The sequence below is a fragment of the Podarcis cretensis genome, assembly GCF_951804945.1.
Source record: "Podarcis cretensis genome assembly, chromosome: 1".
Lineage (NCBI taxonomy): Eukaryota > Metazoa > Chordata > Lepidosauria > Squamata > Lacertidae > Podarcis > Podarcis cretensis.
In genome coordinates, this window is record NC_137170.1 from 82,857,898 (window position 1) to 82,872,664 (window position 14,767).

The window sequence follows — 14,767 nt, forward strand, 5'->3', positions numbered from 1 at the left end:
TGGGGCAAACCAAGACATGGATGGTTTAGGTTTATTAGGAGAGAAACCAAGGTAAAAGGGTAGAAGAATAGACAGGAATTGTGGTTGTTCATTTCATTTCTATACCACTTTATATTTTTAAGGGAAAAAATCTCACATTTAAACATCAAATAAAACAATCCAGAATAAAGCATTGCTGGTCAACAGGAAACTAAAATATTATCTTAAAGATTTCAAAATAAAACACTACAAAGGTCAACTAAAAATGCACATTTAATGCAGCAAAATTAACAATAAAATGTTATCTTAGACATTCCAGAAGAAAACATTATTTAAGGAAGTCAAAGATAAAATGCAAATTTAAAACAGCATTATGAACAAGAGAATATAATATTATCATAAGCATCAAACATATCTGCTTCTGTTGCTGCCAATCCTGCCAATGGTGGCAGCTGGCAGCTGTGGATGCTCTGGTTTGATGACCTGGGCCTGCACTAAGAGGCAGCCAAGAGGGTCTCTGGCCTCTTTTGCAGCCTCAGCCTTTTGCAGCTGGAGTCAATCAGGGCCCCACCTCCCAGGCCAGGGGGAAAAAGACTGCAAGGTAGGCTAGGGGAAAGTGCAGTACCAAGGAAACCAAGAGCCTCAACTCTGCTGTGTACTTAAAACTCAGGGAACAGGCCTGTGACCCAAATTTGTATATGCTCATGTATGTGTACGAATACAGTGTAGGCCTCTGAGCAAATTAAACTGGTAAATGACTGAGGTCATCCCAGCGCTGTGCTTTGCATCATACCAGCTGCCATGCAAGCAAAACAAAAAGAGGTTTTAAAAGGGGAAGAAGAGCAGAAACTGCAAAAAAAACCCACCAGAGCTCAGTCTCCTTGGGTCACCCCCTCACAAGGCCCCTCAGTCTCAGCAAAGCCTGTTGATAGCCCCACAAAACTGTTAATAATCCTGTCAGCTTTTTCCTGTTTCCTTTTATTGGAGGCACTTGTACAGCTAACCTGTGGGTTTCTCTTCTCAGGGGCACCCTCTCGTGATGTCCTTCTGGTCTCAGCCATCATCACCATCAGCCTTAGTGTTACCATTGTCCTGTGTGGGATCTGCCAGTGGTGTCAGCGCAAACTGGTAAGTCATAACCGTGTGCAATTGGCTATGCTGAAAAGGGAAACGAAACAGGTAGGAATACTTTTTTTCCTCTGGGCAAGCCAGCTGTTTGAAAGCTTCAGGGTCCCTCTGGCTGGAATAGACTGTGGCACAGGATGCAAAGAAGCATGCTTCTGGGGGGTGAGAGTCAAGCAGGAGTTTAATTACAATGCTGGTTGATAATAATAATGGTGTTTATACGGTGCCCCCAGTCCCTGCTAAATGCTTGGGGCATAACACCAGCAATTAACGTGGGACTGTAGCTCTGTTCCAACAACAGTAATTAACAGATCAGAAGCTATATGTAGGAGAAACCAAACCAAGTAAATGAAGGACTGGAAAGGGGCAAGTATGAAATGGGGAGGGGGAAAACAGGTGGATGGCAGAGAAAAGTAGATCATTGCTGAACCTCAAATATGGAATGGAAAGGAGATGGGGTGGTCAGATGCATTATTCATGCCACCTGGAGAACAAACGACAGTATCTTGAATTGGAGAAAAGACTGGAATCCTGGTGCTGATTATAGTAGGCAAAAATATTTTTTAATTATGCCTGGTTTTATCGGGACAGGGAGATTCTTTCATGGACCATGTAACCATCAGTTTGTGCCTTGATTTGATTACCCAGACTCTGCTGGCACTTTTTCAGGAATATCAGACCACGTTCAAACGTTCTCCATGCATATGCAAACATACACACAGAAATACACCCTGCAGAGGGGACTGACTCAAGCATGTTTTTTGCATGGCTGACAGAATGCATTTCATGGTGAACTTTTTCTTCTTCTTTTTTTAAGCCCACACCCAATATCTTACTGAAATGTATCATATGCTCTGTCCCTCCTCCATTCATGCCTCTTTTCTACTTTGGTAATCCCACAAATGAAATCAGCTATGATGTACATTTCCTATTCATTCTGATACTTATGCTGGACTGTCTATGAGTTTATTACATTTCTCTGCAGTTCAGAAAGTGGTAGCATCTATGATCATGGGAATAGCTGTTCTGCGTAAAAGTCCTGGGCTGTTGCGAACTTTAGGCAGTTCAGTGTGGAAAAGTAAAAGAGGCTTCTTGTTCATCAAGACCTCATAGAGCAGGGCTGCAGTTGGGTCAAGTCCACATGGTGCAGCCACTTTACTGAAGCTAAGCAGGTTAATATCAGGATGGGAGGTTGCCTGAGAACACTACGTATGTCACCTTGAGCTTCATGTAGAAAGAAAGGCAGAATATAAATGTTCAAAATAAAAATGTAAAAAAGAAGAAGCTTAAAGTTCAGTTCAGATTTGTGGCACGCATGAGCTCTGTTCATGCATTGCTTACATGTAAGGCACTCATATAACCCATCTGGAGTGGGGCTGTTCTCCAGCTACTGTGCATTGAGTGCAGTTTCTGCAAGAGAATCCTTACAGATGAGAAGTTGTACATTAGGGCTTCATATGTTCAGGGCCCTCGTTCGTGCGGGGTTCCTGCTGCTCTCACAGGGCTTCTCTTGCAGACAGCTACTATTAATGCATGATCATTGGAAGCAGAGCTAGTGCAGCAATATGGAGCTGGAGCAAGAAGTGCACTCTGGTTTGAAACTGTGAGTGCTGTATACACATAAATAGTTCTATGCAAGGAAACTGAACTACTCCCTTCCATGCCTTATAGGGCACACTGCCCCTGTGGCTGGCAGCTCCTTTCCAGGCAATCCCCGTAGATATATGATTAGGTTACCCTCAATTGTGCAGGGAGTCCAGTTGTCTTCTGTCAAAATTATTCTGCTACATTTTTTAAATTTAATTTTTCAGACTCTTCTGTACATTGAGAAATAACAGTTCTTTTCACCCAGCCTTTAAAAAGATAGTGGAAAATTCCATCTTGCAACGTGAATGGTTCAGTTCCTCTCCCTCTAACCTCATGCAATTTTGTGACCTTTTTTGAATGCCTTAGACTAGAGGCTAGCCTCCCAGCGTGGGAGTAGTTATCTGTTGAATAACGAACCTTTTCACAAACTTTCTTTTTATTTTATATAGTTCATTTTATTAACAGTTTTTAATTTTTTCATAAATGTAACATTTTTGTAAGACCTGAGGCATTGTTAAAACAGCCAAGAAAACTGGAAGGCATGTCTAATCTAATTTATTTTTAATTAAAAAGCAGGGGGCGGGCAGCAGTATCCCAACACAGTAAGCTTATCACTCTCAGCCAATAAGTTTAGAATGTGATGCATGCTGGCTTTTTTTATTTTTAAGGTACTTGTGTACAAATGCTATGATTTTTTAAATATTCGTGTACCGCCTTTCTACATTACTGTACTCAAATTAAAAATTACAAGCCATAGGAATCACAAAATAGACAATGAAATTCACATGGCCAACTTACAGCAATTCAAACTATAATTCTAACCAACAAAATGGAAGGATCTAATTTATATGTAGCATTACAAGATAATGACAACACAACATCAGTGTGCAACAAAAGAAAATCACTCCCATCTATTGCAACAAATAAACAAGCACAAACAACCATTTCAAGGCCTGTCCACCCATAGCAGGCAGTCATGCCACCCAAACTGCTCTGAATCTGAGAACATAGTGCATTCAACACCATATAGACTCAGGACCAAGATGATTTTGAATTGACAGGACTTGGCGCCAGGGCATCAACTTCCCTGTGCTTTTGTCATGGACTCAGCTGTACAAGACCCTGTGATTCCTTTGTTTCAGTTCTGGCCCAAGCAGCTCTCAATGAATCAGAAAGCTGTGAGGTGGGAGGGGCAAGGCAGACAAACTCAGCTTCTAAAGTCCAGATAGTTCCACATCTGCCCTTTCTACCATCATATTTATATCAAGCCTTTTCCCAGGATGCTAAGGGCATCACATAGCAACTTTGTGAAGTAAGCTGAGCCACCAAGTGAGCTTTGAGATCTGTGAGAACGTAAGCCCCTATCTCTCCAGTCTAAATCCAGCCCTTTATCTGCTACACCACACCGGCTCCCTGGTTGTGGCAGGCATTCACTCATCTTCTAACTAATCCATCTGTAGCAGCTTGGTCTCTCTCAAGTCCCAACATAAAAGCCCCACTTCAATGCTAGTGAAGGAAGAAAAGCAGCAAAGATCAAGATCATCAATAAAAGGTGAGAAGTTTGTACCTTTTCAGGAACCCATGTTTGCAAACAACTCTTTGCAAGACCTGGATGTTTGTGGGATTTAAATTTACTGCTACACAGACAGGTTAGATAAGCAAAATATGACAGACGGAAGCTAGAGACTGGCAGCGTTAACTAGGGCCTGGATCTTTTTGTGACTGCAAAATCTTTGACTAATTTCCATGCCTGTTGTCAAAATAAAGTATGGATTGAATGGAGTGAAGTAATATATGCATACAGTTGCTCCATTTGGTAGCTCACTGAGCAACAGGCAGGCTAATCTGGTGCATGGCATCTACGTCACTGAAAAGCCCCATGTACAGTAGTAACTCAGGTTACAGACGCTTCAGGTTACGGACTCCGCTAACCCAGAAATAGTACCTCAGATTAAGAACTTTGCTTCAGGATGAGAACAGAAATCGCACGGCGGCATCGGGAGGCCCCATTAGCTGAAGTGGTACCTCAGGTTAAGAACAGTTTCAGGTTAAGAATGGACCTCCAGAACGAATTAAGTTCTTTTTTTTTTATAAATATTTATTGAGATTTTTTAAATACAAAATGCAAAAATAGTAAACAATATAGTATGGATCATAACACATTTTTCAGAACTTCTTTGGACTCCCTCACGTCTCCCACTCGCACTTACATCATTATAAATTTTTTTCCAGCAATTTATCATCTTATTTATATTCTTGAATCTTGTTCCGTTAATTTAATCTAATCTCCAAAAATTTTATGTTTCCCTCAATCTCACTTATCATCAAGTTCAAATCTAATTCAATGGTAGGCAATTATTTATGATCTAGCATCCTTCTTAGCATTCAACCAAATTACAATACTTTTGTAAATAAATCTTGAATTTCTTCCAGTCTTCTTCAACCCTCTCTTCTCCCAGGTCTCGAATTCTGCCAGTCATCTCGGCCAGTTGCATATAGTCCATCAGCTGCATCTGCCACTCTTCCAGTGTGGGTAGATCTTGAGTTTTCCAGCTCTTAGCGATGAGTATCCTTGCTGCCGTTGTTGCATACATAAAAAATGTTCGGTCCTTCTTTAACACCTTCTGGCCGACAATGCCCAGAAGGAAGGCCTCTGGTTTCTTAGTGAAGGTATACTTAAATACCTTTTTCAACTCATTATATATCATTTCCCAGAAGGCCTTCACTCTAGGACAGGTCCACCAGAGGTGAAAGAATGTTCCTTCGTGTTCTTTACATTTCCAACATTTATTATCAGACAAATGGTATATTTTGGCAAGTTTAACTGGGGTCATGTACCATCTATATATCATTTTCATTACATTTTCCTTCAAAGCATTACATGCAGTGAAGTTCAGCCCAGTGGTCCACAACCTTTCCCAGTCCTCAAACATAATATTATGCCCAATATCCTGAGCCCACTTTATCATAACCGATTTAACCATTTCGTCTTGTGTATTCCATTTCAGCAGCAAGTTATACATTCTTGATAATACCTTAGTTTTTGGTTCTAACAATTCTGTTTCCAACTTCGATTTCTCCACCTGGAACCCTACCTTTTTGTCATTTTTAAAAACTTCTTTAATCTGAGCGTAATGTAACCAGTCTCGCACTTTATCTTTCATTTTCTCCAAACTCTGCAACAGAACGAATTAAGTTCTTAACCCAAGGTACCACTGTATTCTTTAACCAGCTCTTATTTTCCTTCTCCCTTCATCTTCTCCTTCTTCTCAGCTCATGCAATAGGTCATGGCAGCTCATCTGGAGAAATACTTGTGTCTGTGTTGTGATAAGGTAATTGTCTCTCAGGTGTCCGTGACCTAAGGTTTCGATCACAACTTCCAGCCATCACTTAACGTTCCGCTTCAGTTTGTCTCCCCCCTGCTTGTCTGTTTTAAAGCCAATGGCCTTTGACCATTATTCAGTAGAATAAGGCCTCAGGAAATACACATGGCTTCCCCAGCATCCACTGACCAAGATCTCAGCACATAAAGAGTGCAAATGGGACCTGGCTTCTGAAATCTGGGGTGGGTTCCTTTCTATTCTGCCTTTAAATGGAAGTGTGTCCTCAGCACTGATTTCATGTTTAGGGCGGAAAATACACTTGTGAATAAGTCATTTATTATTTTGGCACGATATTTTTGTTGCTATTTGTGTCACCTAATAATAGGTACATGAAGACTTGAAGTGTAAACCTATTGTTTTACCATCAGCAGAGAAACACTTTCTTGTTTTCTTCTCAGAGGAACTGTAGGTCTTCCACATGGAAGCAATTGCTTCATTAATGTGGAGACTCTGGGCCAAACTTGATGGTGAGGCGTTTTTGAATCAGCTTTCTCCAACCTGGGGCTGTCCAGATGTTTTGGACCACAGCTCCCATAATCCCTGGCCAGTGGTGTTGCTGGCTTGAGCTGCTGGGGGTTTTAGTAAAAAAAATATACGTGGAGGGCATGCAGAGGCTGGTTTAAACCAGCATGCATCCAGGTGCATAGAAACAGGAGAGGTGGGTCAATATTCAATTTGGGTCACTTCTGAAAAGCAGAAAATACTGGATTATGTGGACAAATGATATAAGGGAAAGTCTAATGTTCCTAAAAAACACATAGCTAGGTATCTGTTAGCAAAAAATCTCTTATTTAGTAGCAGCCATTGTTTTCCTAACTGGTGTGTGTGTGGGGGGGTACTTGTTAGGGATGTATCAGTTACTGTCACACACAAAAAACAACACACAAAGTGAGGCCAGCATACGGAATCAAAAACTCACAATGAGCTCATTATGTAGGCACTGCTGACACTATTTAAATGTTAAATGGTAATAGTAATATTAATACCCTTTGCAGAACACCTTACGTGCATCAGTGCAACTGTGTGCCACAAAATTTACCCGAGGGGGAAAGAATTCTGCAGACCAATGCAATGCCAGAAATTGCAGCAATTAACTAATCCTAGCATGAATAGCCACTCTAACACTGCTGTGAAACATGAGGTGTTTTCTGCTTGTTAGAGAGACCAGTTGGGCTGAATGCAGCATAATGTGCTAACAAGTAACGTGAGGGAAGGAACAAGGTGTTTAGTAGGATGGTCCCAGATTCTATATAGGCAAGATTATCTGTGTAAAAGCAAAAAAAATATCAACAGCTTTAGTGTCTCTTTTGATACTTCAGCAAGTGGAGCCAAGATTCAGTATCATTCAAAGCTGATTAATTTAGCTAGCTATTCATTACATTTATATATCACTTAACAGACCCAAAAGAAGTCCTGAAGCAATTTGCAGGACAATGAAAATGTAAAGTACAAAATGCAATAAGAAAGTCAATATGCAATACAATATAATGCTGTATACAATAAGAAACAGAAAGCAAGCATTCGAACAAACACATATAGAATTGCACTGTAGAGCTGCAGTCCTAAGCAAACTTGCTAGGAAAGACATCCCATTTAACTCAGTTGGATTTTCTTCCATTCAAGCATATTTAAGATCAGGCTGTGTTTGTCCCCATATTTAATTCTATGTATTTATTGCAGGGATGCAGGAAAGTGCCTTGTCTAGCTCAGTATTCTCTACACAAACTGGCAGCAACTTCTCTAGGGCCCCAGGCAAAAACCAGGGACACCAGGGATTGAAACAGAGATCTTTTGCATGCAAAACATGCGCTGTACTCACTGAGCTCATTTAACTGTAAAATGGAAAGGCTTAAGTCATATGTTTAGCTTGAAGGAAAACTATACTATCACATTTGAAACCCCTGCATATTCATGTTTTTGTCAGAGATGTCCACATAATGTGGAAAGAGAACCTATAACTAAAGGAGAGAGGGGATGAAAGATCCTCAAAGGATCTCCCATCCTGCCTGGATGACTCATCCCTGTGCCTGGCCAATTCATACATTAGGGTTGAACTGTACATTTGACAACAGACTCTGTCTGGGAACCTGGCCACACTACCCAGCAGCTGAAAACTTGGGACTGGGCACAATTTGGGGAGGGAGAAGTGGTGAGCAGGGGAGGGGATGCTTAGAAGAAGAAGAAAAAGAAGAAGAGTTTGGATTTGTTACCCGCTTTATCACTACCCGAAGGAGTCTCAAAGCGGCTAACATTCTCCTTTCCCTTCCTCCCCCACAACAAACACTCTGTGAGGTGAGTGGGGCTGAGAGACTTCAGAGAAGTGTGACTAGCCCAAGGTCACCCAGCAGCTGCATGTGGAGGAGCGGGGAATTGGACCCAATTCACCAGATTATGAGTCCACTGCTCTTAACCACTACACCACACTGGCTCTCTCTTAACCTTTCCATCACGCACCACTTCTTCCCTCAACTGCAACAAGCACACATCTCCCCCTGACTGAGGGAAAGGGGTTCAGGAGAGATGTAGCAAGCATGGAAAGGGTTAAGGAAGTTGCCATCATCATTTATTTGACATTTCCCAGCTCCAAATCAAGCCCTGCCCCACTGCTTGTCAGGTGCTCAGCAACAGCTAAGGTTCCCAGACCTGGAACCCGCTACTAAACATCTAGTTTGCTTATTAGCTCACAGCTGGAGGCAGTGCTTAGTCTTAGAGAAAAATGCATGAATTGATTGGGAGGGTTTTTTCATACCTCTGTTGCTGATTGCCCAGTTATGTTTGTGGGTAGCCTCCAATTCCTTGGACTTGGCATGTGGCGAGGAATCAGGAAGGATTGTTGTTCAAGGCATACAGACATGGGGAAAAGAAAGGGCACCCTCTTTGAATTCTGTGATTTTACATATGAAGACATAATAACAATCATCTGTTCCTTAGCAGGTCTTAAAATTAGATAAATACAACCTCAGATTAAGAATAAGACATAACATATTGCATCGTGTCATGATTTACTTAACAGAAATAAAGTCAAAATGGAAAAGCCATGTGTGAAAAACTAAGTACACTTTATGATTCAGTAGCTTGTTGAACCACCTTAAGCAGCAATAACTTGAAGTACAGTGGTACCTCGGGTTAAGTACTTAATTTGTTCCGGAGGTCCATTCTTAACCTGAAACTGTTCTTAACCTGAAGCACCACTTTAGCTAATGGGGTCTCCAGCTGCCGCTGTGCCGCCAGAGCATGATTTCTGTTCTCATCCTGAAGCAAAGTGCTTAACCCGATGTACTGGGTTAGCGGAGTCTGTAACCTGAAGCGTCTGTAACCTGAAGCATATGTAACCCGAGGTACCACTGTACTCAGTTTCTGTAGCACTTTATCAGTCTCTCACATCGTTGTGGAGGAATTTTGGCCCACTCTTCTTTACAATGTTACTTCAATTCATCGAGGTTTGTTGGTATTTGTTTATGCACAGCTCTCTTTCAGGTACCACACAGCATTTCAATTGCGTTGAGGTCTGGACTTTGACTGGGCCATTGCAACACCTTGATTATTTTCTTTTTCAGCCATTCTGCTGTAGATTTGCTAGTGTGCTTGGGGTCCTTGTACTGTTGTGTGCCCCAATTTTGGCCATTGCATGTATAAGGCGGCGGGGGAGAGAAAATATAAGAGTTGTCCAGAGAGGTAAAATAAGGGTTCTTTGCAAGCACCGAGGGTTTGCAACAGCTGGTGATGCTTGCTTTCTGTTGGAGAAAGAGTTTGCCGATCGTGAATCCTGTCAGTGAATGAAGATGTTTCAGCCAGTGAGAGACTCCTGCTGAGTGACGCATCTTCATGGTTGGTTCAGCTTTTATTATTTAGCTTGTTAGGGGTTGTGATAATTGAATGTTTTGCTGGAAATGTTGGTGCAGCATGAAAATAAGTTTTCAAAATAATCTGTGTACAAGTGAAGATCCTGGGGGAGGAGGGGGGAATAATTGTTTGGGTATTATTATTATTATTATTATTATTATTATTAATTATATTTTGTTACTGCCATTGTTATATTTTGCCAACATTCCCCCCCTTTTACTATAAAAATAGAAGTTTCTTTTGATCTTAAGTATCTTCAACCTGTTGTTGTATTGCTTACTTCTTTCAATATTTTTATGCATTTGAAGTACCCTTTTATGACTTAGGTAACTCTAACCCACTCAACCAGCCATGCTCCCTGCCCTGCAACTACTATCATTCATGCTTGGAATCCTCTGATTGCATGCATGTAGCCCAATGTCCCTGTTTCTGGCTTCTTAAAAGACATTATGAGCCTGCCATGCTCCAAAAAGGGCCATGAATTTGCAGCATATAATGGAATTTCTCCCCCAACTCCTGCCACCATGACTCCTGTGGTTTCCTGAGGTCACCGTGTCACCACTGCATTCACAAACAGTGTATTTTGTTTTAAAACAGTCAGACATACTGTATATTAGTGATGCAGAGCTGTAGCTGGGGGAGAGGGGCTAGCCAGGTTTTTTGCCCCAGGTGAAGCCTCCAGAGGGGTGTCATTGATGCTCCCAGCCTCTGTGTGTGTATGTGTTTGTGTGTTCGCAAATGCATGTTGAAGAGATGCCAAACTGGGTCTTTGACCGAAGTGAAATAAAGCCTAGTTTCGCACCGAGCGATGAATGGTGAGTGTCCCTAAACTTGGCTTTGCCCTTTAAGCCAGACCTTACTATTTCACCAAACCAGTATTTTCATTCTCCTGCCCCAGCTGCTACTCCTAACAAGAGTCAACACACTGTCTCACATTCCTTTTCCCAGCACACAAACACAAGTATTGTTACAGATTGTGTTGTTTTCATACAGGTCTGCAGTTCTCAGATGCTACCCTGCCACCCACTTGAGGATCTTTTGACCTTGAACCTGAATGCACCTCCAAATTTGGTACCCCAGGGGCTGGTATAGCCTAGGGTTGCCATATTTCAAAAAGTGAAAATCTGGATACAAAATCTCAAAAAGAATAAACATGCAACATGGGTTGCTATGCGGATTTTTAAGCGATTTCCGCTTGGATACTGTTTCTGACTGCTGTATTCTGGCTATGTTTGGGAAATTCTGGACATATGGCGACCGTAGTCAAGAACAAGAAAGATAAATCTCAAGGAATTTTATTGTCTCAAATGGGTAGCGCAGTGGTTTTCAGCCAGTTTGCTGTGGCACACTGGGGTGCCTTGAATGGTGGTTAGGGGTGCCGCATGCAACACTGGCCTCTGTCTCTCTTTCTTTACCTCCCTCCTCTTCTTGTGGCTCTGCCTCCCAAAGGCTTGTGCAGCTGTTTGTTTGTTGCATCAGTCATGGCTTCAAGCTCCCAAGGTGAATGGTCCTCTGGGGCTGGTCAGGTTGCCAGGAGCTGAGGTGGCCTCGGAATAAGCAAGCAAGCAGGCGAGGGAGTCCAGCCAGCCTATTCACCAGCCCTTATTGTTGGGAATGGACAGACAAGTCCCAGGCCCCTGTGGGACAGCGTGAGGAGGCATCTCTCTTTGGGGCGGGGTCTGTGTGTTGCAGCTCAGAGACCAGAGGCAGCAGCAGTGGCTGCCTGGAGGACTCTCAAGGAGAGGAGGCTGAGGAAACACTCCACAAGGGAGGGTGTTTGAAAAAGGGTGAGAGGCTGCCAGCTCTGCAGGCAAGGGGTGATATAACTGGGCTCCTGAGACCCACAGAGGTGCCGCAGAAAGAATGTAGTTGGCCAAGAGAGCCATGGACTCAACAAGGTTGAAAACCTCTGGAGTAGTGTATTAGCAAACTTGATGTGAATCAATGTTAAGAGTTTAAAACTAGTAAAAGAGTTAAAACTAGTAATTCAAGCTATTGGTTCTTAAATCATGTGTGGAAACACATAGAAAAACTAAGCTGCTTTAAAATTGGTCAGAGAAAGTGAGAGTGGAGGGAGGGAGGATATTGGCTGAAACGGGGACGGGGACGGGGGGGAATGTGACCAACCGAACAATAATAATAATAATAATAATAATAATAATAATAATAATAATAATAATTTATTTATATCCCGCCCATCTGGCTGGGCCTTCCCAGCCACTCTGGGCGGCTTCCATAAAAACCAAAAATACAGTAAAATCACACGTTAAAAACTTCCCTGAACAGGGCTGCCTTAAGATGTCTTCTGAATGTCAGGTAGTTGTTTATCGCTTTGACATCTGCTGGAAGGGCGTTCCACAGGGTGGGCGCCACTACCGAGAAGGCCCTCTGCCTGGTTCCCTGTAGCTTTGCTTCTCGCAATGAGGGAACCGCCAGAAGGCCCTCGGCGCTGGACCTCAGCGTCCGGGCAGAATGATGGGGGTGGAGACGCTCCTTCAGGTATACTGGACCGAGGCCGTTTAGGGCTTTAAAGGTCAGCACCAACACTTTGAATTGTGCTCGGAAACATACTGGGAGCCAATGTAGGTCTTTCAAGACCGGTGTTATATGGTCTCGGCGGCTGCTCCCAGTCACCAGTCTAGCTGCCGCATTCTGGATTAATTGTAGTTTCCGAGTCACCTTCAAAGGTAGCCCCACGTAGAGTGCATTGCAGTAGTCCAAGCGGGAGATAACCAGAGCATTCCCCACTCTGGCGAGACAGTCCGCAGGCAGATAGGGTCTCAGCCTACGTACCAGATGGAGCTGGTAAACAGCTGCCCTGGACACAGATTTGACCTGTGCCTCCATGGACAGCTGTGAGTCCAAAATGACTCCCAGGCTGCGCACCTGGTCCTTCAGGGGCACAGTTACCCCATTCAGGACCAGGGAATCCTCCACACCTGCCTGCCTCCTGTCCCCCAGAAACAGTACTTCTGTCTTGTCAGGATTCAACCTCAATCTGTTAGCCGCCATCCATCCTCCAACCGCCTCCAGACACTCACACAGGACCTTCACTGCCCTCACTGGTTCTGATTTAAAAGAGAGGTAGAGCTGGGTATCATCTGCAAAGGTGGCATCAGAAGGAAAATGGATCCTGGCTAGAGCCACTTGCTTTAGAAAGAGAAGGGAGGTTGCCAGAGGGTTGGGGTAGTGATTTTGTGGAACTTTTGGAAAGCTTTTTGAGCAAGAATCTGAAGAAAGAAAGTGGGTGACTTTGAGGCAACTCTAGGGGACAGGCTGAAGTCAAAGTTTCATTTCTGCAAGAGAGCAGTAGTGGATTCTTGTGGGTGATGAGGGAAAGAGAATATGGGATTTTGTGGTGTGACAGCCAAGAAAGAAGGCAAGAAAAGAGCACAACCCTAAGAAAAAGAGACCTGATCAGGTTTGAAAGGAGAAGAGGAGAGAGTGTGATGGATCCAATTAAATATTTGCATATATTTAAATGAATTGTATATGCAAACATGGTTACCTTCTCTCTCTCTAGGAGAACTGGGTTCACATCCTACATGTCACCCACATCCATCCTATTTCTCAACAGCCTCTGTTAAGGTAGTTTCAAACATGCATTTAGTGAATGGAAATCTGCAAATTTGCATGAATTGTAGTCTCAACCACACATATAGGCACACATCTGAAGAAAACAGTTATAGTAAAAACATTCCTCAACAGATATCATGCTACTGAAAAGCACTATGCAGCTGCTTTACAGAACCCCCCCCCCAATAGCAATTCTGTACCCTTCTGCTTTTTAAATTATTGTTTCATTATTTTACCAAGTTCTGTTAAGGCAATGTACTCAATCAATGCAACACCAAATATGCCCTGATTCTTAAAAGTAAATACCCCCCCCCCAGCAAAGCTATCCTACCTACCACTGCAGTAAGGTTAAACCCCAGCCATTACAGTACTGGCATTGGATCAGAACTAGCATGACTTCTGTGGAGCTAAGAATAACATTCAATTTTTAAAAATAATCAGATGAAAAATCCTTTAGCTGCTCCAGACACCCCACATGCCTGGCATTCAGCATCGTGCTGTGGCTTGTTTTCTCTCAAAAAGAAACCTCTCTTGGCTCATCTAGGGATTCAAAACTGGGTCAAGTGTTCCAAAGATGGCAAATCCCCCCCCCCCACCATTATCAACACTGAAAATGCATTGATAAAAATAAAACTGTGTGGTTTCCTTCTCCCTGAGCACAGGGATATAACATGTTGAACCAGGATCAGTAATAATTAGGATAAATAAATATAGCTGGTATTTAATTTGAAACAGTATCTTGCATCTTAATGCAAGCATTAGCATCATTTCATCTGCCCGGATTGGAAACTTGCCACACACAGCCAGTCACTTGCTTTCTTGACACCGTTCCCCACTCTCCCTCTGGTCTATATTGGGACTGCCAGCCAGCTTATATCTGGCAACTATCTCACTCCCTCAGAAGAAACAAGGTCCAGCTTCCCAGATTCAGGCTGCTTAGTTTGCCAGTGCCTTACAGAAGATGGGAGGTTGTGTGTGGAATACGTTCATGAGTTAAGCAGCAATATCACCCCATTAATAAGTAAAGATGCTCATCTGGGAGCCAAATTAATAAAACTGGCTGCCACAGAGTGAGCAAGATGAATTGAAGATTTCGCTGATCAGAGATAAACAGACAACAGCCTTGCCTAGTTCAGATTCATTCCAGTGACTGGCACACCGGGGGGCCCCCACACGGGGAAAAAGCCCTCATGGTGACAGGAAAGACAAGCCGCTCCTTTGCTTCCGCCAGATGGAGTAGATAGGGATAAGTGGCTGGGGGAAAAATAGATGC

At 42.9% G+C, this 14,767-nt stretch overlaps 1 protein-coding gene across 5 annotated transcripts in view; it reads left to right on the forward strand.

Moving 5' to 3' along the window:
* Window positions 1–14,767, forward strand: part of SYT7 (synaptotagmin 7) — a 232,049-nt gene that overhangs the window by 126,640 nt on the left and 90,642 nt on the right. For all 5 annotated transcript variants that reach the window (XM_079956335.1, XM_079956339.1, XM_079956336.1 and 2 more), the window contains exon 2: window positions 1,004–1,107. In XM_079956335.1, the coding sequence (XP_079812461.1) occupies window positions 1,004–1,107 (104 nt within the window). The remainder of the gene's footprint in view (window positions 1–1,003; window positions 1,108–14,767) is intronic.